The sequence below is a fragment of the Otolemur garnettii genome, unplaced genomic scaffold (assembly GCF_000181295.1).
Source record: "Otolemur garnettii isolate 467f Iridium unplaced genomic scaffold, OtoGar3 scaffold00232, whole genome shotgun sequence".
In the NCBI taxonomy this organism is placed as follows: Eukaryota; Metazoa; Chordata; class Mammalia; order Primates; family Galagidae; genus Otolemur; species Otolemur garnettii.
The window spans coordinates 233,044-259,799 of record NW_003852627.1 but is presented as its reverse complement, the minus strand read 5'-3'; the positions used below and the strand labels follow the sequence as shown (position 1 = coordinate 259,799).

General features: G+C 49.1%; 1 protein-coding gene across 3 annotated transcripts; it reads left to right on the top strand.

Annotated features, from left to right (window-relative positions):
* The first annotated feature begins 18 nt into the window (after positions 1-18).
* On the top strand, positions 19-23,934 carry TMEM114 (transmembrane protein 114). 3 transcript variants are annotated; one of them, XM_023508211.1, is made up of 4 exons: positions 19-340; positions 657-752; positions 21,876-22,013; positions 23,702-23,934. In XM_023508211.1, exons 1-4 carry the CDS (start codon positions 121-123, stop codon positions 23,932-23,934), a joined length of 687 nt encoding a protein of 228 aa, XP_023363979.1. In that variant the 5' UTR covers positions 19-120. The 3 variants fall into 3 exon arrangements, with proteins under 3 accessions (XP_023363979.1, XP_003802112.1, XP_012668351.1); XM_003802064.1 differs by having other exon boundaries at positions 121-340; positions 657-737; XM_012812897.1 differs by lacking the exon at positions 21,876-22,013 and having other exon boundaries at positions 121-340; positions 657-737.
* Positions 23,935-26,756: the final 2,822 nt, after the last annotated feature.

The window sequence follows — 26,756 nt, the reverse complement described above, 5'->3', positions numbered from 1 at the left end:
GTCCCCAGGCTGGTTCTCGATCCGAGCTCGGAGGCTCCGAAGGTGAAGCTCGGAGCCCGCGGCTGTCGGAGAGACCGCACCTCGGCCGCAGCAACTCGCTGGTCGGGGGCCAGCTGGGCGATGAGGGTGCACCTGGGCGTGCTAGCCGGCGCGGCGGCGCTGACCGGGGCGCTCGGATTCGTGCTCCTGGCAGCCGCCATCGGCACAGACTTCTGGTACATCATTGACACCGAGCGGCTGGAGAGGAGCGGCCCGGGGGCGCAGGACCCTTGGGGGACCCCCAACAGCAGCCAACCCGAGCCTCTGAGCTCCCACTCCGGCCTCTGGCGGACCTGCCGGGGTAAGGGTGCATCGGGGGCCGGGGCTGTGGCCGCCAACGCCCGGAGCGCGGTGTCTGCTCTCATGGGACATGGTGCTCGCCGCACACCGCTCCCCTAAGTCTCAAGCATAGAATGCAAGGTCTAGGGGTGAGATGGGGGGCAGAGGGCGGGGCTGCAGAAGCCCTTCTAAGGGGTGCCTAGCTGCCCCCGCAACTGCTCTAGTTCTCCCAATGCCCTCCCCGGGTGGAACATTCAGGGCGAAGGTGGGGGCGAACCGCCAGCCAGAGGTGGGAATTGCAGGGTAGCCGCGCCCCCTGACTCCTCCGTCCCCTCCAGCGCAGAGCCCGTGTACACCGCTGATGAACCCCTTCTGGCAGGAGAACGTGACGGTCAGCGATGCGAACCGACAACTTCTCAGTGAGTCTGGGGAGGGTGAGGGCGGAGGGGGCGCCCTGGATGTGGGCGTCGAGTCTGGAGCGCTTCCCCAAATAGCGAGCTCGGGCACCGCGGAGGGGGCGGCTGCGGTGACCTCTGATGGGGAGCCTGGGACAGGTGAGAGGCGGGGCCTCTATTGCTCCACCTGTAGTGTGTGCCTTGTAAGATTCACCCAACCAACCTGGACCAAAGGCTTTTTACGCGCCAGGCACCCTGCAGTGATGATTGAAGCCCAGGCCATGCCCTCCAGTTTACAGAGTAGCCGAGGAGAGAGAGGTGGAAATACTCGGTGACATTTCAGAGAGGCCAGCAGCATGAGGGCAAGTGGGAAGCTGGAACTGGCACCTAAACCAGTCTGGGGAGCTGGCCAAAGCCTCACCCACAGACCCCCAAGGCAGCGTCCTCCGTCTCCTTAGTGCCCCTACGTCAAGCGCTTGGCCGCTGCGGAGGTGCCCAGCGATTGGAGGCAGGGCCCCTCCTGCCAGGGCCATTGTACTCACCTTCCTGGTGTCTGGTTCTCAGTGCCAGAGTAATGTAAAGCAAATGGGCTGAATTAACCCTTCTGGAAGGGGGGAAATGAACGGAACAGCCAATTCGCTGAGACTTGCACTGGGCCAGGCATGGAGCTAAAGGACTATTAATATCACTTGATTCCCATAACCACCCTATGACACTGTTATCTCTGTGTTTACCCGCATTTTGCAATGAGGAAACTGAGGCCCACAGAGGCATTCTGGAAGGATCTCTTGAGGAAACAGGACGGAATTCCATAGACCTTGAAAAGCATGGACTGTTTCTGATAGATTTACTGAGGCCTGGGTGTGGGACTCTGAGGACCGAGACAAGTCCCTAGCGTGACCCTCAGGTCTGGCAGGGTCTCTCTTCAACCCCATATTCCCCTCTTGCCCATTTCTCCCAGCTGTGCTGGCTTTGACTTAGCTCTGGAATCTGCTGAGCTTCCTCCTGCCACAGGGAATTTGCACATACTGTTCCCTGTATCTGGAGACCCCTGCACCCATCCAGCCCCTTGATGCAGTTAACTCCTCACTGCACAGGTCATATGGTTTTCTTTTGGGGGATGATGTTAAAAACTGGCTCCTTCACAGACTGTGAGCTCCAGAGGGAAAAATATAAGCTCCCCACCACTGGTTTTTAGTGTTTAACAGAACTCGGGCAGGTTACTTTTGAATTTAGAGAGATAGATCAAAAACAAAAAAAGCTGAAAGAAATACAAAGCACAGAGGGTATTCTTAAGCAGATCCTTTTCAGTAGATGATTGTAAGACTTAAGACAGTTGAAACTGTTTTAAGCTTCCTTAGTTGCCTTAGAAGCCTTTTGTTTATTGTAATACTGGTGTCCTTACTAACGGGAAGTTCTGTGCGGCTTAACTTTTATCCTATGTAAATATACAGGGAGAGAGAGAGAGAGCTCTGTGTCACTTGTTAGAAAGAAATTTAAGGCTGCACAGATGGGCAGGCAGTGTGGATTTTGCTCTCCGAAGAACTCCTGCCACTGCCCAGGAGTGAGTGCCCGTCTGGGAATGATAGCCCTGTGTTAATTAACCTCTAATAAACTTATCTAAGTTGCCAAGCTGGATTGATCTGGGTCATTTCTTTGATCTCTTGGCACCATCTCATTTTGGAAGATGGTTTTTTCTACACTGTCCTGGGGTTTTCCTGAAACAGCTCCATGAGAGCAGAGACTATGTCACGTTGCCACTGATGAATTCTTAATTTTTGACATAGAAGCTGGGATATAATCAGCCATGAATCAAAGTCCACTGAACAAGTAGGAAAGTGAATGCAAAGTGTAGTCCTGTTGTGCCCAGGAGTTCCACAAAGACCACATTGCCAAACAAGCTGAATTTACAGCAGAGTTCCTTTATTGAAGAGCCACCAGCAACTGCCTCAGTCCCAACATAGGGTTTTTGAAAGCAGTCCCAAGTGCTTAAAGGGTCGGTTTTTTCTTTTTTTTTTTTTTGAGACAGAGCCTCAAGCTGTCCCCCTGGGTAGAGTGCCGTGGCATTACAGCTCATAGCAACCTCCAACTCCTGGGCTCTAGCGAGTCTCCTGCCTCCGCCTCCTAAGTAGCTGGGACCACAGGCGCCCACCACAACGCCCGGCTATTTTTTGGTTGCAGCTGTCATTGTTGTTTGGCGGGTCCGGGCTGGGGATTCGAACCCGCCACCTTAGGTGTACGTGGCTGGCGTCTTAGCCGGTTGAGCTATAGGCGCCGAGCCAAAGGGTCGGTTTTTTAAGGCTTGGTCTGCATCGTGGTTGGCATGCAGGCTGTCCAGGTGCAGTTGGGTGGGGTAGCAAGTAAGCGTTGTACAGAAGCAGAATTTTGCAGTTAGTCAGCCATACGTCATACATTTTTGTTTTAATATTTTCCCCCTATACATCTTAGTTTCAGTACTTTCCCTCCATATATCTTAGTTTCAGTAATTTCTCTACCTGATATTGTTTAAAGGTCAGTCTGGGGACAGTTGGTACTTCCTGGACTATTTCTCAGGGAGTTAGCCAAGCAAGAAACTGGGAATGAACTAGAAGGAAGAAATCAATTAGTATTTTCTCATTTATCTTGGGAGTGAACTAGACTGATTTCATTTCATTTGAAAGCTTACAGTCTGGAAATTTGCTAGGAGTTAACGGGTATTTTTCCATTATAGCCTAGGCCTAATAGTCCATTAAAGGGGAGCTCAATGTGTATGTTTATTGAATGAATAACAGTCCATTAGAGGGGAGCTCAATGTGTGTGTTTATTGAAAGATTGTAGAGATATATAGTGAACCACAACGGTTTCTCTAATGTCCAGTGACGTGCTGGGAAATGGTTAACAACTGGCTGTCTGGGAACATTTCTAAAACGCCCTAATTTGTAGTATTTGCCAAATTCTGGGGTATAAATATTTCCACTCTGGTCAGTTTCAAGCTGCCAACATGATATTACCTGGCTCACAAAATTCTCACAATCTTAATCAGCTCTTGTGAGCTGATACCAGGCAGCAACAGAACAGCACTGTGCACAGTCCCACTGCAGGAGCCATCCAGCCCGAGACACCGGAGTCTACGGGAGCGAGGAAAGGTGGAGGTGCCAAGTACTCTGTCCTGAGCCCCAAGCTGCACAGGGAGGAACTGTGGGTATTGCTGAAGTGTCATTTCAAGAATTATCAAGAAATCTTTTCGCCTGCTGAGCTACAGGCGCCAATCACATAAACCAGAGCTGGCAGGTTCCAATCCAGCCTGGGCCTGCCAAACAGCAATGACAACTACAACCAAAAAATAGCCAGGCATTGTGGTGGGCGTCTGTAGTCCCAGCTACTTGGGAGGCTGAGGGAAGAGAATCGCTTAAGCCTAAGAGTATGAGATTGCTGTGAGCTGTGACACCATGGCACTCTGCTGAGGGCGACATAATGAGACTCTGTCTCAAGAAAAAACCAAAAAAAAAAAAAAAAAAAAGAAAAAGAAAAAAGAAATCTTTTATTGGATTAAGGAAGATAGGGGTCAAATGTGGTGGCTCACACCTGTAATCCTAGCACTCTGGGAGGCGAAGGCCAGGTGGATTGCCAGAGCTCAGGAATTTGAGACCAGCCTGAGCAAGAGTGAGGCCCCCATCTCTACTAAAAATAGAAAAACTAGCTTGGTGTTGAGCTGGGCCTCTTTAGTTGCAGTTACTCTTTTTTTCTGAGATAACTCTCACTATGTCAGTGAGTGCTGTGGTGTCACAGCTCACAGCAACCTCATACTCTTGGGCTTAAGTGATTCTCTTGCCTCAGCCTCTTGAGTAGCTGGGACTACAGGTGCCCACCACAACACCTGGCTATTTCTTGGTTGTAGTTGTCAGACCTGGGCTGGATTCGAACCCACCAGCCCTGGTGTATGTGGCTGGTGCCCTAGCTGTTGAGCTACAGGCTCCGAGCCTTCGTGATGATGATGATGATGATGATTTTTCTCTGAGAAAACCCAAGCAGATAGACCACTTCAGTGCTCGATAACTCACTGCAATCTCCTGGCAGACAGAGAGCGGTTAGGCAAGCCCGATCTGCTCACCTGTCTCCTTGATTCTACTCACCCAGCTTGATGGAGTTGAGCAGAAACATCAAGTTCATGAATGGCGACATCCCACAACCTCAACTATTTCAGCCAGGTGACACAAGTTTTCAACAAACAGTTTCCTTGTCAGCAAAATCCACCTTCCTGGGATGTTTTTTCTTCCAGATCAGCTCTGGGGAAAGCATGGGTTTGGTTGCTTGGCTAGGGGCTAGAATTAGTTTTGTTGGAAAGGAGGTCATCAAATTCCACATGGCATGGATTAGAGAGACATGGTCTAGGACCATGGCTAGCTACGTCAGCCAGCAATCTTTTGCTAGTAAGCGACAGAAACTCAAATCATACTGGGTTAAATGAGAAAAGCTATTAGTGGTCCATGTAACAGACAAGCTCAAGCCCGCTGGGATCCAGACCGCTGAACTCAGTTTCTTTCATCTTCTCTTTGGGGCTTTGCTTTCTTCTGCTTGAGTCAGCTAAGTTCTCTGCTGTCTCAGTAACTCTAAGGAAGGAGAGTTTTCTAGTTCTCAATAATCTCACACAAGTTCCAGCTTGGTCTTCCATTGGGCCAGATTGGGTCCCATGCCTGGTCTCAAGCCAGTCACCATAGCCAGGGGGATGGAACGTGCTGATTGGCCAAGCTGAGTCATGTGTTACTTACAACAAGGGGTGGGGATAGGATGATCCATCCATAGGGGTCTGCAGTGGCGAAGGAGTGGCCTGATAGGTCAAAGTGATATTGTTGGGTGAAGGGCCGGGCAAAACCACAGATGCCCATGTCACTGAGATTGGATCCTGGCTGTACTTCTTACCATCTCTATGACTTCTGCTGAGTCACCTGTGTCCATGAACAGGGTGTTCTAAGGAGGTCACATAAACAAAGGACCCAGCCTCAGATTCTGCACATAGTAGGGGCCCCATTAACACCTCCTTCTTCTGCACTAACTCATATTGCCTCCCTGAGCCTGAAGCTGCTCATGTGTAGGGTGGAGCTGATAATTGCAGACCCACCTGACTCATTTATTTGTTTAGAGTGTGTTTATTTTACCCCCAGCACTGGGCTAGATGCCTGGCATAGAACACGATGAGACAGTTGCTCTATGCTGGATACTATTCTGAGCTCTTTGCATGGATCAACTCATTTAATCTTCACAACAGTCACAGGAAGCAGGCACTGTCATTATTAGCCTCACTTCACAGATGAGGGAATGGAGGCACAGAGAGGTTAGGTGAGTTACCCAAGTTTGCACAGTAGCTGCCATATCTGGGATTTGAACCCTGACAGTTTCTACCCTGTTGGAACAATGTTACCCTGAGTATACAGTGTAATTTTAGTACAAAGTGTTTGTATAAGACCAGAGGCTCTAGCAGTCCAGAGGAGGTGAGCTGTGAGCTGTGATGTCATGGCACTCTACCCAGGGCGACAGCTTGAGGCTCTGTCTCAAAAATAAATAAATACATACATACATACATACATAAATAAATAAATAAAATGTGGCTTTGACTTTCAGTGAGCACCCTGAAAGACAGCCTGAAGCCTAGGCCTTTATACCCCAGAGGAGCTGAGGCCCAAACACCTGCCTCCCTCCTTGGAGGAGGAGGAGGAAGAGCTCTTAGGCTGCTTTTTGGGGTTCAGAGTCCCGCCATCCTGTACTACCTCTTGTCTGCATTACAAGAAGAAACAGCAAGTGCGAAGCCACAGGCAGGCCTGAGCTTGGTGTGTTCCAGAAACAGCAGGACAGCTGGTGTTCCTGGAGGGTGGTGCAGTAAGTGTATCTTAGGTACCTCCTGGTTTTGTTCTATTTTTTACCTCCGCTGACTCTCCTAAGGGCCCACTAGGAAAGTCAGACTGGTCCCATAGAGACCAGAAAGATCAGACACCTTGACCACACAGTGTGCCAGTGGCGGAAGCTGGACCCAAGGACAGCAGTTTGGCCTGGCTGTCCTTTAAAGAGGGACACTTGGAAAATCACAAGATTGGGTTTCCAGTCTTTCTGGGTGCTGAGCTGTTACAGTGGTGTGGAAAATTAAAACCAGCCCTCCCACGATGCCTGGTGCAAATTACAAGAGTGGAGGTGGCGAGGGATAGAAACAGAAGGAATTGGGGACACAGAGAGCTGCCTGGGCCTGGGAGGGAATTGCCAGTATCTTTATGCTCTAGCTGTGCTGTAGGCAGGCAGGGAGGGAGGGAGGTGTTTGGGCCTCAGCTCCTCGGGGACACAAAGGCCTGGGCTTCTGCTGTCTTTCTGGGGTGCTCACTCCCTGAAAGTTAAAGCCACATTTTGTTTATTTATTTTTTTTTGAGAGAGAGCCTCAAGCTGTCGCCCTGGGTAGAGTACCGTGGCATCACAGCTCACAGCAACCTTCAACTATTGGGCTCAAGCAATTCTCCTGCCTCCGCCCACCACAACACCTGGCTATTTTTTGGTTGCAGCCGTCATTGTTTGGCAGGCCCGGGCTGGATTCCAATCCGCCAGCTCAGGTGTATGTGGCTGGCGCCCCAGCCGCTTGAGCCACGAGTGCCAAGCCCATATTTTAAACTAAAAAAAAGTTCACATTTAAATTTACTCTACTTTTTAATGTCTGCCATGTGAGGCTTCTGAGAAGAGGCCTACCATACCATTTCTTTCTTTTTTATTTTATTTTAGAGACAGAGTTTCACTTTGTCGCCCTTGGTAGAGTGCCGTGGCATTACAGCTCGCAGCAACCTCCAAGTCCTGGCTTTAGGTGATTCTCTTGTTTCAGCCTCTCCAGTAGCTGGGACCACAGGCACCCACCACAACACTGGGCTATTTTTTGTTACATTTTGGCTGTGGCCGGGTTTGAACCCGCCTCCCTCGGTATAGGGGGCCAGCACCCTACTCATTGAGCCACAGGCGCCGCCCTCTTTCTTCCCTCCTTCCTCTTTCCTTCCTTCCTTCCTTCCTTCCTTCCTTCCTTCCTTCCTTCCTTCCTTCCTTGATAAGATTTCACTCTATTGCTCAGGCTGGAATTGCAGTGGCTCAGTAATAGCTAACTGTAGCCTCAGACTTCTGGGCTCAAAAGATCCTCCTGCTTCATCCTCCCTAGGAGCTAGGATTATAGGTGTGCAATTAAAAAAAAAATTAGTAGATGAGAGTCTCACTATTTTGCACAGGCTACTCTTGAACTCCTGGCCTAAAGTGATCCTCGGCCTCCCAAACTGCTGGGATTACAGATGTGAGTCACTGTGCCCGGCCACTGTACCATTTTTGAAACAGTGATTAAACAATATATGCAAGTATAATTGTGATGGATGTGTTACTTAGTTCAATATAAGCATTTCACATTGTATATCAAATCAGTACCCTGAACCCCATAAATACATCAATGTACACAGTTATCATTTCTTTTTTTTTTTTTTTTTTTTTGAGACAGAGCCTCAAGCTGTCCCCCTGGGTAGAGTGCCGTGGCATTAGAGCTCACAGCAACCTCCAACTCCTGGGCTCAAGCGAGTCTCCTGCCTCTGCCTCCCAAATAGCTGGGACCACAGGCGCCGGCCACAACGCCCGGCTATTTTTTGGTTGCAGCTGTCATTGTTATTTGGCGGGTCCGGGCTGGGGATTCGAACCCGCCACCTTAGGTGTACGTGACTGGCGCCCTAGCCGGTTGAGCTATAGGTGCCGAGCCCACAGTTATCATTTCAAAAAATAAGTAAAAAAAATTAAAAAAGATATGTACATCTCAGTGTCCATAGATGGAGAAATAGCTAGTCATTTATTTTATTTATTTATTTTTTTTGAGACAGAGCCTCAAGCTGTCATCCTGGGTAGAGTACTGTGGCATCACAGCTCACAGCAACCTCCAACTCCTGGGCTCAAGTGATTCTCCTGCCTCAGCCTCCCAAGTAGCTGGGACCACAGGCACCGGCCACAACGCCTGGCTATTTTTTGGTTGCAGCTGTCATTGTTGTTTGGCGGGACCAGGCTGGATTTGAACCCGCCACCTTAGGTGTATGTGGCTGGCGCCTTAACCACTTGAGCCACAGGCGCTGAGCCAGCTAGTCATTTATATGTGTATATCCATTTCATGGAATATTTTATAGCCATAGAAAGAATACACTAAGATGGGTAGAAAACCAAGATGTGCTGTGGAATTAAAGGTGCGAGTTACAGAGTGTTACAGGCAATATGGTGCCAGTTGTTATCCCTCCCTAAAGAAATCCCCCAATATTACACCTTTCTCTGGGCATATAGCACAATTTTAAGATGCTCCTTTGCGTGGCATTGAGACAGAAAAATATACTGCCCATTATATTGTGAGATGCTGTGGGTGGTCAAACATGTCCTGTTTTCAGATCAAGTGTGCATCACAGAATTGGGGAAATATGTAAATATATGGAAACATATGGAAACACATGGAAAAAAGTGTGGAAGGATGTGCTTCACGTTATTCACAGAGGTTCACTCTGGAAGGAAAGGAAGGAGCAGAGAGGGTTGACATGTTGGACAAATGGGTCTTGTTTTTGTTTTTCCGAGAAGAATGTTGGCAGGTGTTGCTATTAAACGAGCCCTAGAGAGGCTTCCCCAGTGGTTGATTTCCCTTCATGTGTGGCTCATGGGACCGTCTGGGCCCCTGGTTCACCGTCCCAACTGTGAGACTGGGATGTGTGTTTCCTCATATAACTCCTGCTTCTGGATGTTGGCATTTTCTGTCCCCTCTTTTGGAAACACTATCCCCCCTCCATTAGCCCAGTTAACACCTCCCCTTCTTATCTCCAGGTGTCAGCTGAGACCTCACCCCTTCAGGAAGCCTTTCCTCACTTCCCAGGCTGGGGTAGGTGCCCGCCCCATGACACCTCTGTCAACCTCCTTTGTTATCCTGTTCCATTCTAACACTTCATAGCTTTTAATCTGGGGCAACTGACGTAAGTTCCTTGAACCTCAGTTTTCCCATCTGTGAAATGGGGATAAAAATGTCTACTAGTAAAGCCTAAGGTACTTGAAAAGAAACAGTTAAGATCAGGTATAGTGGCTCATACTCTGGGAGTCTGAGGCAGGTGGATTGCCTGAGCTCACAGATTTGAGATCAGCCCGAGCAAGAGCGAGACTCCGTCTCTAAATAATAGTCAGGCATTGTGGGGGCACCTATAGTCCCAGCTACTTGGGAGGCTGAGGCAAGAGAATCGCTTGAGCCTAAGAGTTGGAGGTTGCTGTGAGCTATGATACCACAGCACTCTACTGAGAGTAACAAAATAAGACTGTCTCCAAAAAAAAAAAAGTTATTCTCAGATTCAGTGCTCACCACTGCTTTTCAAGGTCATAGTCCATAATCTAACTGACAAGGTGAGGAAGCTGAGGCTTTTGAATGACAATGTCATGTGATGCTGTTTGCTTGGTAAGAGGCAGAATCAGGATCCGAACCCAAGTCTTTGCTTGCAGACCCCTCTTCCCATGTCACAACAACACATCTTGGAGACCATGAGGATAGCTAAGGTCTAGTCCTTGTCATCAAGGGCAGGTTCAAGTACAAATATTTACAAAGATTTTTTTAAAAACTACTTTCTTACCAGGCATATAGGACTAAATATCTCTGAGCCCTTCCTGGAGTTGCAAAGTCATATTGATGATGTTTAAAAAGAAAGGTGGTGACACTTTCCCTGGTAAATGGCTCCTGAGACTTCCTTATTCTGCCAGAGCTTCTGCCGTTGCTGGGGTAAAGGACGCCCCCGCTCTGTTTAAGAGCACTAACCACCCCTGGGCTTCCTGACCTGGCAGCACTGTGGAAGCCTGGTTTTCCCATTAAGCAGTTCTTTGTACAGTGCAATAATGGAACAATCACAACCATAGGTTTAAAAAAAAACAACTTTTTTTTCTTTCCGCATGAACATCTTTGCCTCATCTTTCTGGGTTTGCTTTTCCCTTTACTTGTGATTAAACATTTTTGAATCTAAAATATCTTTTACCCGCGGGCACATGGATTTACCCTTGATGAAATGATGTCCTGTCAACATTTTTATAATATTATTGATCCTATGTAATAGTCGAAACTACCATCTATTGAGTTCCTACTGTATGCTATCCAAGACATAGTAGTGTGTGTTAAACGGTGTCATCCCTGAAAGATATATCCATGTCCTATGCCCCAGTACTAGTGAATGTAACTTTATTTAGAAGAAGCATCTTTGTAGATACAATTAAGAATCTCAAGATGAAATCGTTTTAGATTAACGAGTGCGTCCTAAATCCTATGACAAGTGTCCTCATAAGAAGCAGAGAAGTGAAGAGGAGAGGAGCTGGCATGTGAAGATGGAGGCAGAGCTGGGAGTGATGCCACCACAATCCCGGAAACATTGCGGACTGTCCACAGCCTCCAGAAAGGGGAAGGGGATGGGAAGCATTCTCCCCGAGAACCGTCAGAGGGAACATGGTGCTGCTGACTGATGCCTTCAACTTGAACGTCTGGCCTCCAGAACTGTGAGAAGATTAATTTCTGTTGCCTTTAAGCCACCCAGTTTGTCATAATTTGTTATGGCAGGAAATTGATACAATGACCTTTTTCTAAGAATGAGGCTCTCCTGCCACCCACCAGTTTTTCTATAAAATCCTGCCAGTTTCCCTTGTGACCCATTGCAGTCTGGAATGATCTTTGATTCCCTGCTTCCTACTGGTCTGTCTGCTGTACCAAACTGCGTGTTCTGTGATTTACCCTGGCTCCGCCAGGGACCCACGGGTGTCTGTTTTTTTTTTTTTTTTGAGACAGAGCCTCAAGCTCTCCCCCTGGGTAGAGTGCTGTGGCATCACAGCTCACAGCAACCTCCAACTCCTGGGCTCAAGCGAGTCTCCTGCCTCAGCCTCCCAAGTAACTGGGACCGCAGGCACCTGCCACAACGCCCGGCTATTTTTTGGTTGCAGCCGTCATTGTTGTTTGGTGGGCCGGGGCTGGATTCGAACCTGCCACCTTGGGTGTACGTGGCTGGCGCCTTAGCCACTTGAGCCACAGGCGCCAAGCTGGGTGTCTGTTTTTGAATGAAGGTGTGCCCCCGGGGTTGTGTCTGATGCTTTTGAAAACATTGCCACAGGAAGGCCTCGGTATCCCCCTTTTATAGATGAGAACATAGGAGCCTTCAGAAGTAAAGGGGCTTATGAAGAGATAAGCACCCCATGCTCAGACGTGGCAGTTCGCTTCATGTGCTCCTCCAGGAGAATAGCTCTGGGAAAGATTCACTTGAGTTCATAAGGTGAAGCAGTGTCTGCATGGCCTCAAACCCAGGACCCTTCCCTCCTCAAACCACCAACAGGGAGTGATAGAACTGAGACGGGAGTCGGGAAGCTTGCTTCTGAGCCCAGGGCTGCCCCTGCCCCTGCATCCTTACTCTCTAGAGTCAAAGGCAGAGCACTGCTGGGGATCCTGCTTCAGGGATCCCAGGGGGAGGAAGGAGGGGATTAGCCCTGCGGGGTAAGGGCAAAGGGAATGACCCACATGGAGGGCTGAGCCTGAGCCCAAGTCACCTGATGTGATCATCACACGTAGATGAACATGGTTTGTCCTTGTTTCTCAGATGTGAAAACTGAGGCTCAGTGAGGCAGCTTGCTTAAAGTCACCCCACTGTGAGAACTGCACTCGGGCCTGCTCCAAGAACCCTGCTCTTCCCTCCTCACTGCCTCACACGGAGGCCCTGTGGTCATTTTGACTCAGTCTGGAGGCTCTGAATTCACACACGGCCGTCCGATTCTCTGAAGACGTCACTTTCATCAGATTCATTGTCAGATAAAGATTTTCTTTTTTTACCAGATTTTTCTTTACCAGCTTTTTGAGAATTAAGCAATGCTTCAATTAACTTCAATTAACTCTGGACAATCTGAATTCCCTTCAGGTTCCCAAGTATCTTCAGCATCTGTAAACCCCTCCCACCTCGGGAAACACCCCACCTTCCTATTTACTACTCCTCCATCCAAAACTTTCCCCACCCAGATGAGAAGCTAGACACATCCTGGTGTGTTCTAATGAGGTAAACAAGTAAGACTTAGTTAAATGGTCATTAAAGGTTCCTCGATAAGCCATTCCTAGGCTTGGCTTATAGAAACCTAATCAGTGATGGTGGCAGCTTCAGACCTGCTGACCTAGATGTGTGAACAAACTTTGCACACTAAACTATTGACCTGCATGTTTTTTCCTTACCCCAACTCATTCCTTACATGTAGACTCAAACTTTTCAGTATTTGGGTTACTGGTTGAGCAGAAGGCATAGAAAAAACAACTTCATAACAATCAGAATGTTATCTAACTCTATATTGTTTATTGTAAATAATGGTGAACTGTGGTTAGTAAATAGTTTTATAGTCCTTTACAAAAAGACATCACTTTCACCTGCCATTCAGCAATTTATGTCTCCATTTCAACTTTCTTTTTAGATTGTAAGTTCCAAAGAAGGCAAGATTTATGCAAGTTTCAACTTTGTACCTCTACAATACCTATCCCCAAATATTGCATGTAATAGATGCTCAATGAATGTTCAATTTCCCGCCCTCCTTGGATCCGTTCTTCCTTCCCTCCTTCCTTCCTTCCTTCCTTCCTTCCTTCCTTCCTTCCTTCCTCCCTCCCTCCCTCCCTTCCTTCTTTCCTTCCTTCTTTCCGCACGCTGTGAGCAAGTTGGAGTTCATTGCTCATTGCAATGGAGAAGACCACACACCATGGGGGAAATGTGGGGCATCTCAGTAAGGTGGTTACAGGATCTGGGTTTTGACTGGGTGATTTGGGAGAGGGTCTGAGGAAGCAGTGGTTTGCCCTGGACTAGGTAGTGTCAGGAAGTAGAGACAATTCTGATGGAATATCTTTTTTTTTTTTTTTTTTTTTGAGAGTTTTACTCTGTTGCCCTGGGTCAAGTGCTTGGTGATATCACAGCTTGCCACAACCTCACCTCAAACTCCTGGGCTCAAGTGATCTTCCTGCCTGTGCCTCCAGAGTAGCTGGGAGTACAGGCATGTGCCACCACATCTGGCTCATTTTTCTGTTCTTTGTAGAGATGGGTCTCACCCTGGCTCAGGCTGGCCTTGGACTCCTGCCTCAGCTTCCCAGAGTGCCAGGATTGTCGGCATGAGCCACCGGGCCTGGCCCTGACTGCATATGTCCATCAGTCTTATCATACGGAGCCAGACTAGAGCACGGCACAAGCTGTGATTGAGAGAGAAATGGCAAATCCTATCAGGTGGGAGAAGCAGGTGTTTGTTTTTGCCTGTGCTGTGACGTGGCCTTGCTCGGTCTTGGTCTTGTGGTCTCATTGTCTGTGAGATTATATCTAAACACCGGGGTCCAGCTCCGAGTGCCAGGTCAGTTCCCAGGTGTTGGGGAGTTTCTTTTCCCCCGTGCTAAGGGCTGGTTAGAGGCTTGTTGCTGAATGGAAACCAGTTCTCATGGTCTCAGGTCTGAGTTTGGTTGGGACAGGATTCCTATGTTACTATAAGGTTTATAAGCTTTTCTGCACATCATTCCATCTAGGGGGGCACAGTACCAAGCCAGAAAACCAACACTAACTATAACAATCAACACTCATATCAGGCTTATTAGTGACGAGTACTGTTCTAAGAGGTTTGGCTTTTATTTTATTTCATCCTCAACACAACATCTTGTCAAGTGGATACTTTAGTATCCCCATTTAGCAGATGAGAAAACCAAGGTTTGAAGAGTTACATAATAACTTGCCTAAGGCTCCTCAGTTGGCAGGTGCAGAGCTGATGATGGAAAGGTCCTATTTCCCCCGATTGGTCCTGGTACGTACACACCTCTGGTCATGGCAGAGAATTTAATAACTGTCAATGATTATTTGACTCTCAAAAGTTGTGGCTTGGACTATAAATCATATAGGTACCCCATCAGTGTGGTAGGAGAGGAACTTGTGATTTGTGATTTGTTTTTTTCTTGTCCCCACACTGCCCAGCATGGAACCGAGACTCACAGCAGATGCCTTTTGTACGTCTGCTGAATTTAATAAGTTCTAACGCAGTGGTTCTCAACCTTCCTAATGCAGCGATGTATTTTCATTGTTACAAAGGGGTCGTGACCCACAGGTTGAGAACCACTGCTCTAAGTGATCAGTGGGCGGGGGATTTCACTCTTATTTTGTCGATGAGGCTCAGAGTGATCTAGTCATTTATCCAAAGTCACACAGCTTGGATATCACAGACTCAGACTCTCGGTAGGTGGTCTGTTGACTATCCCCCTCCACTGACCCCAACTGCATACACATCACCTCCCCAGTATCTCCGCTCCAGAAATTGATTACTTTATCATATCCAGATCCCAAAGGGAAGCATATTTAGAGATGTGGTTGGAGATGGGAACATTTCCAAGTAGCACAGAACTGGGAATCAATATTCATGTTCCAATCCTGGAAACCACAATCCTGGAAATTAAAAAAATATATATTAAATAAAAAGCAAAGAATAAAGCACACACACACACAAAGAAAGCCAAACCAAATTTCAGCAGGCGATTTTTACAACTCTCCCGGGGGAGCCTGTTCTTACCCAGACATTTAATTGAATGCGTATATCCAGTCAGCTTGCAGCCTGTCTGGGGAACTCATGTGGGGCCACCAGGGCTGCGCCAGCTCCAGGAGACCTCATTAATTTCTAAATGAGAAGTGATTTCATTTCTCAGCTGTAGTGTGGAGCCAATGCTGTGCAGGCGGATAGAACTTAAACGACCAGGTTTCACACTGGCTGTTCTACTTCCCTGCCCAAGATCGTTTCCTTGAAAAAGAAAGAAGGAAGGAAGGAAGGAAGGAAGGAAGGAAGGAAGGAAGGAAGGAAGGAAGAGTAGGGGGGAGAGGACAGCAGGAAAGACTGAGAGTCTTGTCCCCTGTAATGACATTTCCTGCCGTGACAGCCCAGGGAGAACGTTGGGTCTTGTTTCTTTGACTCGACAAAGGTAGTGACATTTGAGGGGTTGAAGGCAAAGTGACTTGGTCATAATGGCGGTTGCAGACTGAACTGTTACCAGCATCACCTTTAGTACTGAAGAGTTAGGATTTATGTGGTGTGTACCCCATGGGGCATGGCATATTGTCCCATGCTGCCCTGTTTTCTCATTTCTACACATGTTGTTCTTGGGATAATTCCGCGAGCTGTGTGCGCTTACCCCATCTTGGAAATGGAGGTTCTGAGGAATTAAATGCCACCAGGGCCTCACACTCACAGCGCCTGAATTCAAATGCAAATCACCTGTCTCTAAAGTCCATTTTTTAATCATCATGAGGTCACCTCTAAAGCTTCCTGAGTTTTTTCTTATTATCTTGAAATTGCCTGATTTTTTCTGCCTTAAAGTCATGTTGTCTAATTCAAAATCACCTGATTCACTTATTCATTCATTAATTCAATTGGTCAACAAATACCTGTTATACTTACTGTGTCCTAATCCCTCTGCTAGGAGCTCAGGTACTTGAGAAGATAAGATCCTTGTGGTCAAGGAACTCATGGCCTGACAGGTAAGACAAAAAAGTGACTGAAATGCCTTCAGCACAAGGTAATAAATGCCAGGATTGAGTTTCCACAGGGAGCCAAAAGGGTGGAGAGGAAGGCAGCTGACTGTGTGGATTCTGGTAGACTCAGCATAAGGGAAGACTGCCCAGAAGAAAAAGCGTTGCCCTGAGGATGAGAGGAATGTATTTATTTTCGTACTTGTCTTAAGGCCAAGAGGATTTAAAGAGGCTCCATGTCTAGCTCATGGTAAACAACCAATAAACATTTGGTAAATGAGTGGTGGGTAGAAAAGAACTTTGCAATGGTTTCCCTTTTTGCTTTGGCTGCTGGGAAGCTCAGGGCCAAAGTAGTAGCAAGTGTTTAGACCTTCTTCCCTCCTCTTCCTTCTCCCACCCCTCCACCCCTGCCCCATCCTGCAAGCCTGGGTCTTGACTTTCATGTAATTCATTCTTTCCACTCTCTGATTTTGCAGGTTGTATTTAGTCTTTGTTTAGCCTTGGGAGTTCTTGGAAACTGCCTCAGCTCCTGTTAGAGATGAAGCATGATAAATAACACATTCAACATAGGACTGTTTTCACTAGGTGCATCCTTTTTGGGTCAGCTATCAGGGGACTGACGTCTCTCTCACTGTGCTTTGGTTTATCCACAAATTACATGGTCTTCCTCCCAAGAATAATGGCATCTTCTTTTCCTTCTCTGGGTGTCCAAAGCCCTTCATCCATAAAGCCCCACAGAGTCCCATCCAAAAAGCTTGCACAAGGCTCCTCCTTGTGGCAACAAATGTGTTTTTGAAAAGAGAGGTGGTGCAAAGCCAGCCTCTGTTTATTTGTCTTTATTTTTATTTATTTATTTATTTATTTATTTACTGAGACAGAGCCTCAAGCTGTCTCCCTGGGTAGAGTGCTGTGGCATCACAGCTCACAGCAACCTCCAACTCCTGGGCTCAAGCGAGTCTCCTGTCTCTGCCTCCCAAGTAGCTGGGACCACAGGTGCCTACCACAATGCCTGGCTATTTTTTTTTTTTTTTTTGGTTGTAGCCATCATTGTTGTCCAGTGGGCCTGGGCTGGATTCAAACCCGCCACCTTAGTGTATGTGGCTGGCACCTTAGCCACTTGAGACACAAGCGCCGAGCCTATTTGTCTTTATTTTTCTGAGACAGAGTCTCATTCTGTTGCCCTGGGTAGAGTGCTATGGCATCATAGCTCACAGCAACCTCAAACTCCTGGGCTCAAGTGATTCTCCTGCCTCAGCCTCCTGAGTAGCTGGGACTATAGGAACTACACGCCTGGCTATTCTATTTTTTAGCAGAGATGGGGTCCTGCTTTTGTTCAGGCTGATCTCGAATTCCTGAGCTCAGGCAATCCCCCTGCCTCGCCTCCTAGAATGCTAGAATTATAGGCACCTAGCCAAAGGCAGCCTCTGTATAATGGAGATTTCCAAATGCTCAGTTAATGCGGTCCCACAAATGCCCCACTGAAGACTGCAGTGGTTTTCAGATTTTTTGAGGTATCACAGCCATGATGGCAGAGCCAAGGCAGGAACAAGGGCCAGCCATCCCCCTGTGCTGCATTTTTCCTGACCCCCAGCTATTGTAGCTCATTGTTAGCTGAGTGTGTGATCATCTGCTTTGTGGCTGCTTCCCTCTGGCAAGAATGTCCCCCTACGAGGACATTTGTGTCTGGTCCCACCAGAGGCAGCATATACAGACTCTGTGGGTAGATCTGGACAGGCCTCGGCACCTTCCTGCTGGATCTTGTTGGTTTGTTAATTCACCATTCACTGACGGTCAACATGGCTGCATGCTGAGCATTCTGCTGCTCTAAGGGGCACCAAGGAAGTTCAGTTTCCAGTTGTGGAGACGATGTGGCAAACACATTCCAACCAAGTAGGAGAAGTGCAACTATGGAACTCTGTTCAGCCTAATGAGAAACCTCAGAAGAGGGGGGATGAACTCTGTTGGGGGCTATCTGGGAAGGCTTCCTGGAGGAGGTGATGCTGGAGTTGGGTGCTGAAGGGTGGTCAGGGATGAGGAAGGACAGGCAGGAGGAAGGCTCGGGATACTATAGTTGGGATGCCACGACCATCACCCTATAGTCAGAAGCAAAGGAGCTAGTGGAGAAAGCCTGTGGAGGGGAGCCACCCAGTGCCCATTCATAGGGCTTGTGCTGAGACCTGTCCTCCAGATGGCCCAAGCCATCCTCCTCGTCATGGCAACCTTGATCTTCTGGAGGGCTGAGTGGTGGTTTTTCTCACACTTCTGACACCAAATACTTGGTGTCTTTTCCACCCTAACCCTGCAACTTTCTAAGTTCCTCCTTAACTTTCTGACACAAACTGGTGTCCAACAATCCAATCCAACTCAATTCTGACACCAGTCATCTGGAATTAATGTTCAAGCTCTTGAATTCAAGGAGCTCAGTCCCACAAGACTACCTTGATGTTAGACACCAGTCACAAGTCCCAGCCACCAACTGACTATAAATTGGGGCTTTCCCATGACCCCCTCCTCAGGTTCAATAATTTGTTAGAGTAGCTCACAGAACTACCGAAAATACTTCACTTATCATTTCCAGTTTATTAAAAAGGGTACAACTCAGCAACAGCTGAATGGGAGAGACTCACAGGGTGAGGTATGGTGGTTTGTGGGTGAACAGAGCTTTCCTGCCCTCTCTGGGCACACCACCCTCCCAGGATTTGGATGTGGTCTCCAACTTGGAAGCTCTCAGACCCCATAGTTTAGGGCTTCTATAGGGACTCCGTTGAGAAGGCAGGATTGGTTAAGTCATTGGTCCTTGGTGATTAGCTCAATCTCCAGCCCATCTCTACTCCCAAGTGGTTAGAGGTGGGGCTTAAACGTCCAACCATCGAATCGTGCCTTGGCCTTTCTGGAGACCAACCCCATCTTGAAGCTATCTGAGTGCAGCAAGAGTTGCCTCATTAGAGCAAAAGATGCTCCTATCATCTTTGTCATTCAGGAAATTCCAAGAGTTTTAGGAGCTCTGTGCCAGGAACTGGGGACTGAGAATACATACCAAACATCTTTCTAGTACCACAAGGTCATGGAATTTCTTCTTTTGGAGAAATTGGTGAAGGACAGTGATATCGTCTCCTGAGTTTCTCGGAAAGTGTGTCCCCAATGCTAGAAAATACAGCTGTGACCTAAAGGAAGAAACAGTGGGGCTGAAAGATGCTAGAAGGAGAGCAAATTTGCCATTTCAGTGATTCCAGGCAGAATCTTTTCTCAATTAGAAATAAAAGTGGCCTCTCTGGCTATCTCTACAACACACAAAACAGCAGGTAGAGAATAGGGTCGATCTTTTTTTGGTGTTACCCAGACACAGAAACACTCTTGGGTTTTACCTTTCTCCACCCAGGGACCCCAACTGAACAAAAAGAGCCTTTTCTGCCTGGGTTCAAACCCTGGGGTTGCCATTTTCTAGCTGTGACAGTTTTAGGAAGGTTCCTTAAGTATTTGTGTCTCAGTTTCTACATCTGTAAAATGGGCATATACACAGTTCCTACCTCATAGGGTTGTTACAAGGATAGAAATGAATTATGGCCTGGGAAATGCTGAAGACAAGGCCTGGCGCCTAGGAACCTTCTATCATAGTTTGCTATCATTGTTATTCTGAAGACCATTATTCTTTTATTTTTATTTATATATGAAGTACAATATTTTATTAATATTATTTTTTGTATCAAGATCATTTAGGCTTTGGGTTTTGTTGCTCCCTCTGGGACACTGGGGTGAGATTAGAGTCTCCCAGGGGAAAATCAGTCGTGTACCTTGGACTCACAGGATATTTGGGGGGCTAGGGCTGGGGGCAGAAGGCTGGCGTCAGGCTTTATGAGATGTCCTGCTCACCATTTGCCTGTCACTGTCCTCAGCTCACCTGGGGGACTGAATTTCACACATCCTTGGAATCTGCTGGTGTTGGCAGGAGGCCTGGGAGAGGTGTGGGAGCCACCCACCGGGAGGAGAGGGTGCTCCCTGGACCCTCTGACCTTCCCGCTAATCCCTCCTCCTCGATGGGTACATTTTGCAGCCTCCTGGGTTCAGTCCCTTGCCACTTCTCCTCTCTATCCCTGTTCTCTCCCCTGAGACCTCACCTGTCTCAGCCTCTAAACATGTCTGTGTGCATCAGCTGCCCAGTTCACAGCTCCTTCCTTGACTGAGCTCTGGCCTGCGGTATCTGTCTCAAACTCAGCATGTCCTGATTCCTTCTCCCCCTCAGCCTCTTCCTCCCTCATCTCCCCCTCTGGGCAAGTGGAAACTCCCTGAGCCTGGTGGCTCCGCCCTGGATCTCACCCTCACACTCTGCCTTTCTCTCTTACACCCTTGTCAAGGTCACAGACTGCTTCACCTTCAAGACGCACCTGGAATCCAACCACTTCTCCCACCCCACTGCTTCCTGTGCCCATCCTGGTCTGGGTCACTGTCACCCTGCACCAGGGCTGTTGCAAGATCCCTGAGGTCTCCATGCTTCCCGCCTCGCCCCTTAGGCTGCCGTAACAAATAAGCACAAAGTGGGGGCTTAAAACGACCCAAGTTTACTCTCTCACGGTTTTGGAGGCCAGAAGTCAAAAATTAGGGGGTTGGCGGGGTTGGTCCTTCCGGAAGCTCTGCGGGAGAGTCCCTTCCAACCCTTCCATCCAGGTCCGGGCTGTGATCCTGGGTTACCTACCAGGTCTTGTGCTGTGGCTGTGTCGCTCCGATCTCCTCCCATGTCCTCATATCACCTTCTCTCTGTCCTTTCCTCATCTCTTCTCAGGACACCACTTGGATGTAGGGCCACCCCCATCAGGATGTTTCATCTCAAGACGGTTAACTCTGTCACCTCTGCAGAGAACCTTTTCCCAAATAAGATCACCCCCACGGGTCTGGGTGAAGTCACCATCCGATCCACGACGCCCTCTGCTGTCTACTCCTGATATAGCAGCCAGAGCCCCTGGTTCTTCTGCCGCACCCTGTCTGGCGGCTCCCATCTCTTTCAGAGAGGGGGTCCTCTTCCTCCACCTGATGTGCCCTATTCACACTCCCCCAGCCTCTCCTTTGTCTGACTCTGCCCGTCCTCCCCCAGACACCTCCCACCCACAGGTGGGGGGCCTCTGCACCCCAGGCCCCTTCCTCGCTGCCGTCTCCTCCAGGGCTTTGCTCCGTGTCCTTCCCCGCACCCCAGTCCTGTGCCCTCTGCTTCACCCCTGGGCCCCATATTTTTCTCCATCTCTCAGTGTTGCCAGTTGCTTAGTTTTTGTTTGTTTGGTTTGTTGTTGTTGTTGTTTGTTTGTTTCCTGCTGACCCTACTCGCTAGATGCTGGCCCCAGGAGGGCAGGGATCTTGGTTTATTCCCCTGTGAGTCCGAACTGAGAAAATAGGTGCATGAGGGTTCAGTGAGATGAGGCTTCTCAAGTGCACAGGCTGCCCAGGAGGAGCCCCAGTCCCCACTGCTGCCGACACCGTCAATCATCATCATCATCATTAGAGAGACCCGCAGTAATGGTAGCAAGTGAGGCGCAGTGACAGCGGTGTGGATCCCCCTGGCATTTGGGGGGTGGCCAGTAGTGGGTGCTTGTAAATGTTTGCTGATTGAATGAAGGACAGTAGTAACCCCCTTCTGCCTGGTGTCCTCCCTCAGCCATGCATGGGATGTTCGTGATTCTGCTGCCGCTCAGCCTGATCCTGATGGTTTTCGGGGGGATGATGGGGTTTCTGAGCTTCCTCCTCCGTGCCTACCTCCTCCTGCTGCTCACTGGGACTCTCTTCCTCTTTGGAGGTAAGTGCCCACCCTGGCCAGGGCTCGGGAGGACATGGGTGGTGGGTGCCACACAGGACCCCTCTGTGGGTTTCCGTTTGTGAGAAACAAGCAGTTTCCAGCCCAGGATCCCTGGGCCTTTGGTTCCAAGGCAGACGCAGTGGGGAGGCAGCGGCTTCCAAGGATCATTTTCATTATCTTACCTAAGAAGCCATGTACATTACCTTTGCCCCAAGTCACAACAGCTTCCAGCTCTAGGGCCATGGGCTGGCAAGGGGCCCTCACTCCGGCCACCCTCGCTCTCTCAGGCCAACCAGATGTTCTGGCAGATAGCAATTAAAAAGCAGGCAATGTCACACACAAGAAGATAAACACCACCTGACTGCCCTTATATGTAGGGTCTAAACAAGGGCTACTCATAGAAGCAGAGGGTAGAACGGTGGGTGTCAGAGGCAGGGGAGGAGGACACGGAGGTGATGGTCAAAGGACACAACGTTTTAGTTCGACGGGGGATAAATTCAGGAAACATACTGTACATCATGGTCCCTTTAGTTAATAACAGTTGCATTCTTGAAAATCCCTGAGAGTAGATTTGAAGTGTTCTCTCACGAAGAGTGCTAAGTATGTGAGGCAATGTATACATTAATTAGCTCAATCTCGCCATTCTTCCATGCAGAGATCAAAACATCACGTGTTATACACCATCAATTAAGAATTTTTACTTGTCAGTGAAACACTAAGCCCGACCACAACAATAGGTGCGGCAGACGGTGGCTGGATTGAAGCCATTGTTGGGCAGGCAAGAGGTTTTAAAACGTGGGATTTGGTGCACAGCTGCTGCTCCGTGGCTCCCTGCACTTGGTGTGTTCAGCGTGGATCCTCGCTGAGAAAGGACTGCCGGTAGAGGCGACGTGCACACTTAGAATCCAGGAAGAGAAAAAGCAAAAGGAATGTCTGAAGGGTGAAAATATCACAAAGCTCTGAATCTCCCAAGAGCCCACAATTGTTAATATCAGCATGAATAGCTCACCCAGTGACTCTGTCTTGAAACCAGCACCACCCCGTAGAAGTTTCTGTCATGGAGAAGCTCTCTGTCCTCTGGTTCTGGGAGAGCCACCAATCAGGCTTGGGCAGCAAGTGCCAAAGAGAGACTGAATTGTTAATTTAATTTATATGAATAAACTTAAATAGCCACATGTGGCCAGGGCTACCATACTGGTTAGTGCGGCTCAAGTCTGCTATCTCTGGAGACCTACTACGTGCTGGGGGCTGAGGATGTGCTGGATGGGCATGGCCCCTGCCTTCTGGGCACACAGCCTGGAGGGGCAGGTAGATGTGATTAGTTACATAATTACACAACTGAGTGCAGAATGCAGCTGTGCCCTGGGTGGTGTAGACAGCTGTGTGGTGCTGTGGGGTCACTGCGCAGGCAAGCCTGGGAATCCTGCAGGAACTGAGATACGGAGGATTGGAGGACAGGGGAGCAGAGGGGGCCCCAGGCAAGGGGACCAGCATGGGCAAGGGTCCTGAGGTAGGAAGAAGTGAGGACTCCTCTGGGTCTTGGCTACTGTTGTAGTTGGGCAAGGCAAGGAGGGGAAGAAGGGGGCAGAAGGAAAGATTGGGGAGGTGGGGAGCAGGAGGAGGCAAGAGAGGAGGCGAGGAGGGAGTGTGCTGGAGTCTGATCTGCTCTCCCCTTGCCTTCCCTGCAGCCACAGTGACCCTCTCTGGGATCAGCATCTACATCGCATATTCAGCCGCTGCCTTCCGGCAGGCGCTGTGCCTCCTGGAGGAGAAGGCCCTCCTGGACCAGGTGGACATTCACTTCGGCTGGTCCCTGGCCCTGGGCTGGGTCAGCTTCGTCGCTGAGCTGCTCACTGGGGCGGCCTTCCTGGCAGCAGCCCGTGTGCTCAGCCTGAGGCGGAGGCAGGACCAGGCCATCTGAGCTAGATGCCTGGTGGTGTTTGTAAGGGGAGGCTGGGGCACTTTGTGGACCCACCATGGTGGGCTGCGGTGTCCTCTCCCTTGAAGGCCATCAGGGAAGCCCAGGGGGCCAGCCCTCAGCCCTGGGGCCTGGCTGCCATCTCAGTGCCATCTGTGCTGCCTTTGTGTCAGTGCGTGCACTGATGTGTGTCCGGTGACCCAGAGGAGCACTGAGGGGGGGTGCCAACCTGCTTCTATCACACGCAGAACTTTACAGATTGTAATGTTCCTGTGCCGCCTCTGGCTTCCTTTCATTCTCACCTGAGCCCTTTGGGTCAGCTCTTCTGGGTTGAGGAAATGTTAGGGATGATCAGAGAGGTTAGGTAACTTGTGCAAAGGTGCACAGCAAGCTTATGGCATACTCCTCGCTTCAAGACCAGGCTCTCCTTCACCGTAGCTTTTCTGGCAGCCTCACTGCTGGCTGGCTGCCATGGGTATTGGGTGTGAGGTATGGTTACTGCCTCATGCTTTAAACGACCCGAGATCACCCAGGAAGACAACTGGGGGAAACCCTAAAAAGGAGACAGGGAAGACCTGGGTTTCTCAGCCACAGGCTGGTGGAAGAATTTCCTCCTACCTTGGTTGCTCAAGCAGGGTCATGTCTACCTGGTCTGCAGGGGAAAGGCTCACTTAGTGATTCTCGGCGATCAGGGGCTCTCTTTCAAGACATTACACAGAGTCATCTGTGAGCTGAAAGATTGTCTCAAATGTTCAAGTGGTCAGTGTGCTGGTCCCCTTATGAGTCATTTCATAATTGCCAGGAAATCTCTGTAAGAAAAGAAGAATTAACAAACTCCCTCTTAGTAGGGAAAGGCAATTAGCAGTCCCGGGGAAGGGAAGACTCATCTGCACACTCAGTAGGGAAGAGTCCTGGAAAATGCCAGGGGACACTCCTTGGCTGTCGCCTTCATACTGAGTCCTCAGTCCAAATGTTGAATGTTAGCTTGAGTCGCCCTCCAGCCTGTGATGAAAGGTATCTGCCCAGGCTCAGTTCTCCAGCATAAAGTCCAAGCCTGGGCAGACTGAAACCCACAGGGAAACGCACCCGCTGAGTATGTGAGTGGGTCTCCACCTGGGGTGCCCATTGGACTCGCCTGGAGGATTTAAATAATTGCCCAGGCCCAAGCGCAGGCCAATTAAATCATACTCTCTTGGGCTGGTGGTGGTAGGGGAGCATGAGCTGTAAAAAGTTCCGGGATGAGATGGGCAATGAGCTACATCACAGCCCAGCAGATGCCTGCGTGTAGTGGGTCGTGCTTCCCGCTGTGATTTGAACTCTGCTGAGATGTTGCATTCAATAAATGTCTAAGTTGGGTTGTGCCTGGTGTTTGGTTTATTCCAGTGTGTCTCAAACATTCACAGGGATCTTGTTAAAATGTAGCCTGTGATCTGGGAAGGGGGGAGGCCTGAGCTTCTGCACTGACGTGACGGCTAATAGACTCCTGCGTGGATCAGCGGAGTGGAGAGGATTTATAAAGACACACACTCACACACACACGAGATTGCGTGTCCTTCAATGCAGCAGTGTTTTTTATTTTTATTTCTTTATTTTTCAGAGAGTCTCACTCTGTCACTCGGGGTAGAGTGCCGTGGCATCATCATAGCTCATAGTAAACTCAAATTCTTGGGCTTAAGCGATCCTCCTGCCTCAGCCTCCCCAGTAGCTGAAAAGGCATCCACTGTGACGCCCAGCTACTTTTTCTATTTTTGGTACAGACAGGGTCTTGCTCTTGCTCAGGCTGGTCTTGAGCTCCTGAGCTCAAGTAGTCCACCCGCCTGGGCCTCCCAGAGTGCTAGGATTGCAGGTGTGAGCCACGGGAGCGGCTTGCCACAGTGTTTTTAATTATGGTTACACTATTAAGTTCTTTTGTGAATAATGATGTACCTTTCTCAGTCGTGTGGCTTTGGTGGGTCTGGGTGGGAGAGGGTGCTCCCCTCCTTGGCCTGTGTTGGCATCGAGACCTCTCCAGGGAAGCTGAGGCCTGAGCATCTTTTGGAGCTTTGTTTTGGCCCAGGGCTGGGTTTGAACCCACCACCTTCAGCATGTGGGGCTGGTGCATTACTCCTTTAAGCCACAGGCCCCTCCCCTGAGCACCTTTTGGGCTAAAATAACTCTGGATGTGACACTGGCTTTCTGTACTACGGGGTGTTGGGGTTAGGCCTAGAATGGGAAGTGGAAAGGTTCCCTAGGGGTAATCTTCAGGGCGTAAACACTGCTTTTCCTTCTTCCCTAGAAAAACCCATCCCTCTCTTCGTTCTGAGATTCTGGCCCATGGGGATGGGGGTTTCCAGAATAAAGGAGTCTCCGGGGCAATGCTGGTCACATCTAGCCGAGGCTCTTTGGGGCTTTTTGGTGCCCAGGTGGCTGGTGCCACCCTCTGCGCATCTGAGTGGGGAGGTCTAGGTGGGGCCTCAGAACTCATGATTCTGACCAGCTCCAATAAGGCAGCAGTTGCCTCTCTGGGCCGACCCTTTTCCTAATGCTGACCCCGGGAGTTTGTTAATGGGGAAGGCCCATCACCTTGGTCCACATGAGAGTCACCTGGGCAACTTTTAAAATTCTTGATGCCTGGGCCACATCTTTGATCTGATCGTCTCTAGAGGTGGAGTCCGGCATTGGTATTTTTTTTCTTAGCATTTTATTTAAAAAAAAATTTCAGATTGAAATAACAATACAGTTACATTACATTGTTTACATTTATTAGGTAAAGTTTAAGTTGTAGTAGAGCCCTTCACTCAGGAGGTGGGCCATAGACCCTACACCGTGCTGTTAGGTGAGAGCTC

Excerpts from the sequence above, each read along its gene's own strand:
- TMEM114 (XM_023508211.1), top strand. The coding sequence starts at position 121 with ATGAGGGTGCACCTGGGCGTGCTAGCCGGCGCGGCGGCGCTGACCGGG. Across the intron at positions 341-656 it reads CCTCTGGCGGACCTGCCGGG|CGCAGAGCCCGTGTACACCG; the intron begins GTAAGGGTGCAT and ends CGTCCCCTCCAG. Across the intron at positions 22,014-23,701 it reads GACTCTCTTCCTCTTTGGAG|CCACAGTGACCCTCTCTGGG; the intron begins GTAAGTGCCCAC and ends CCTTCCCTGCAG.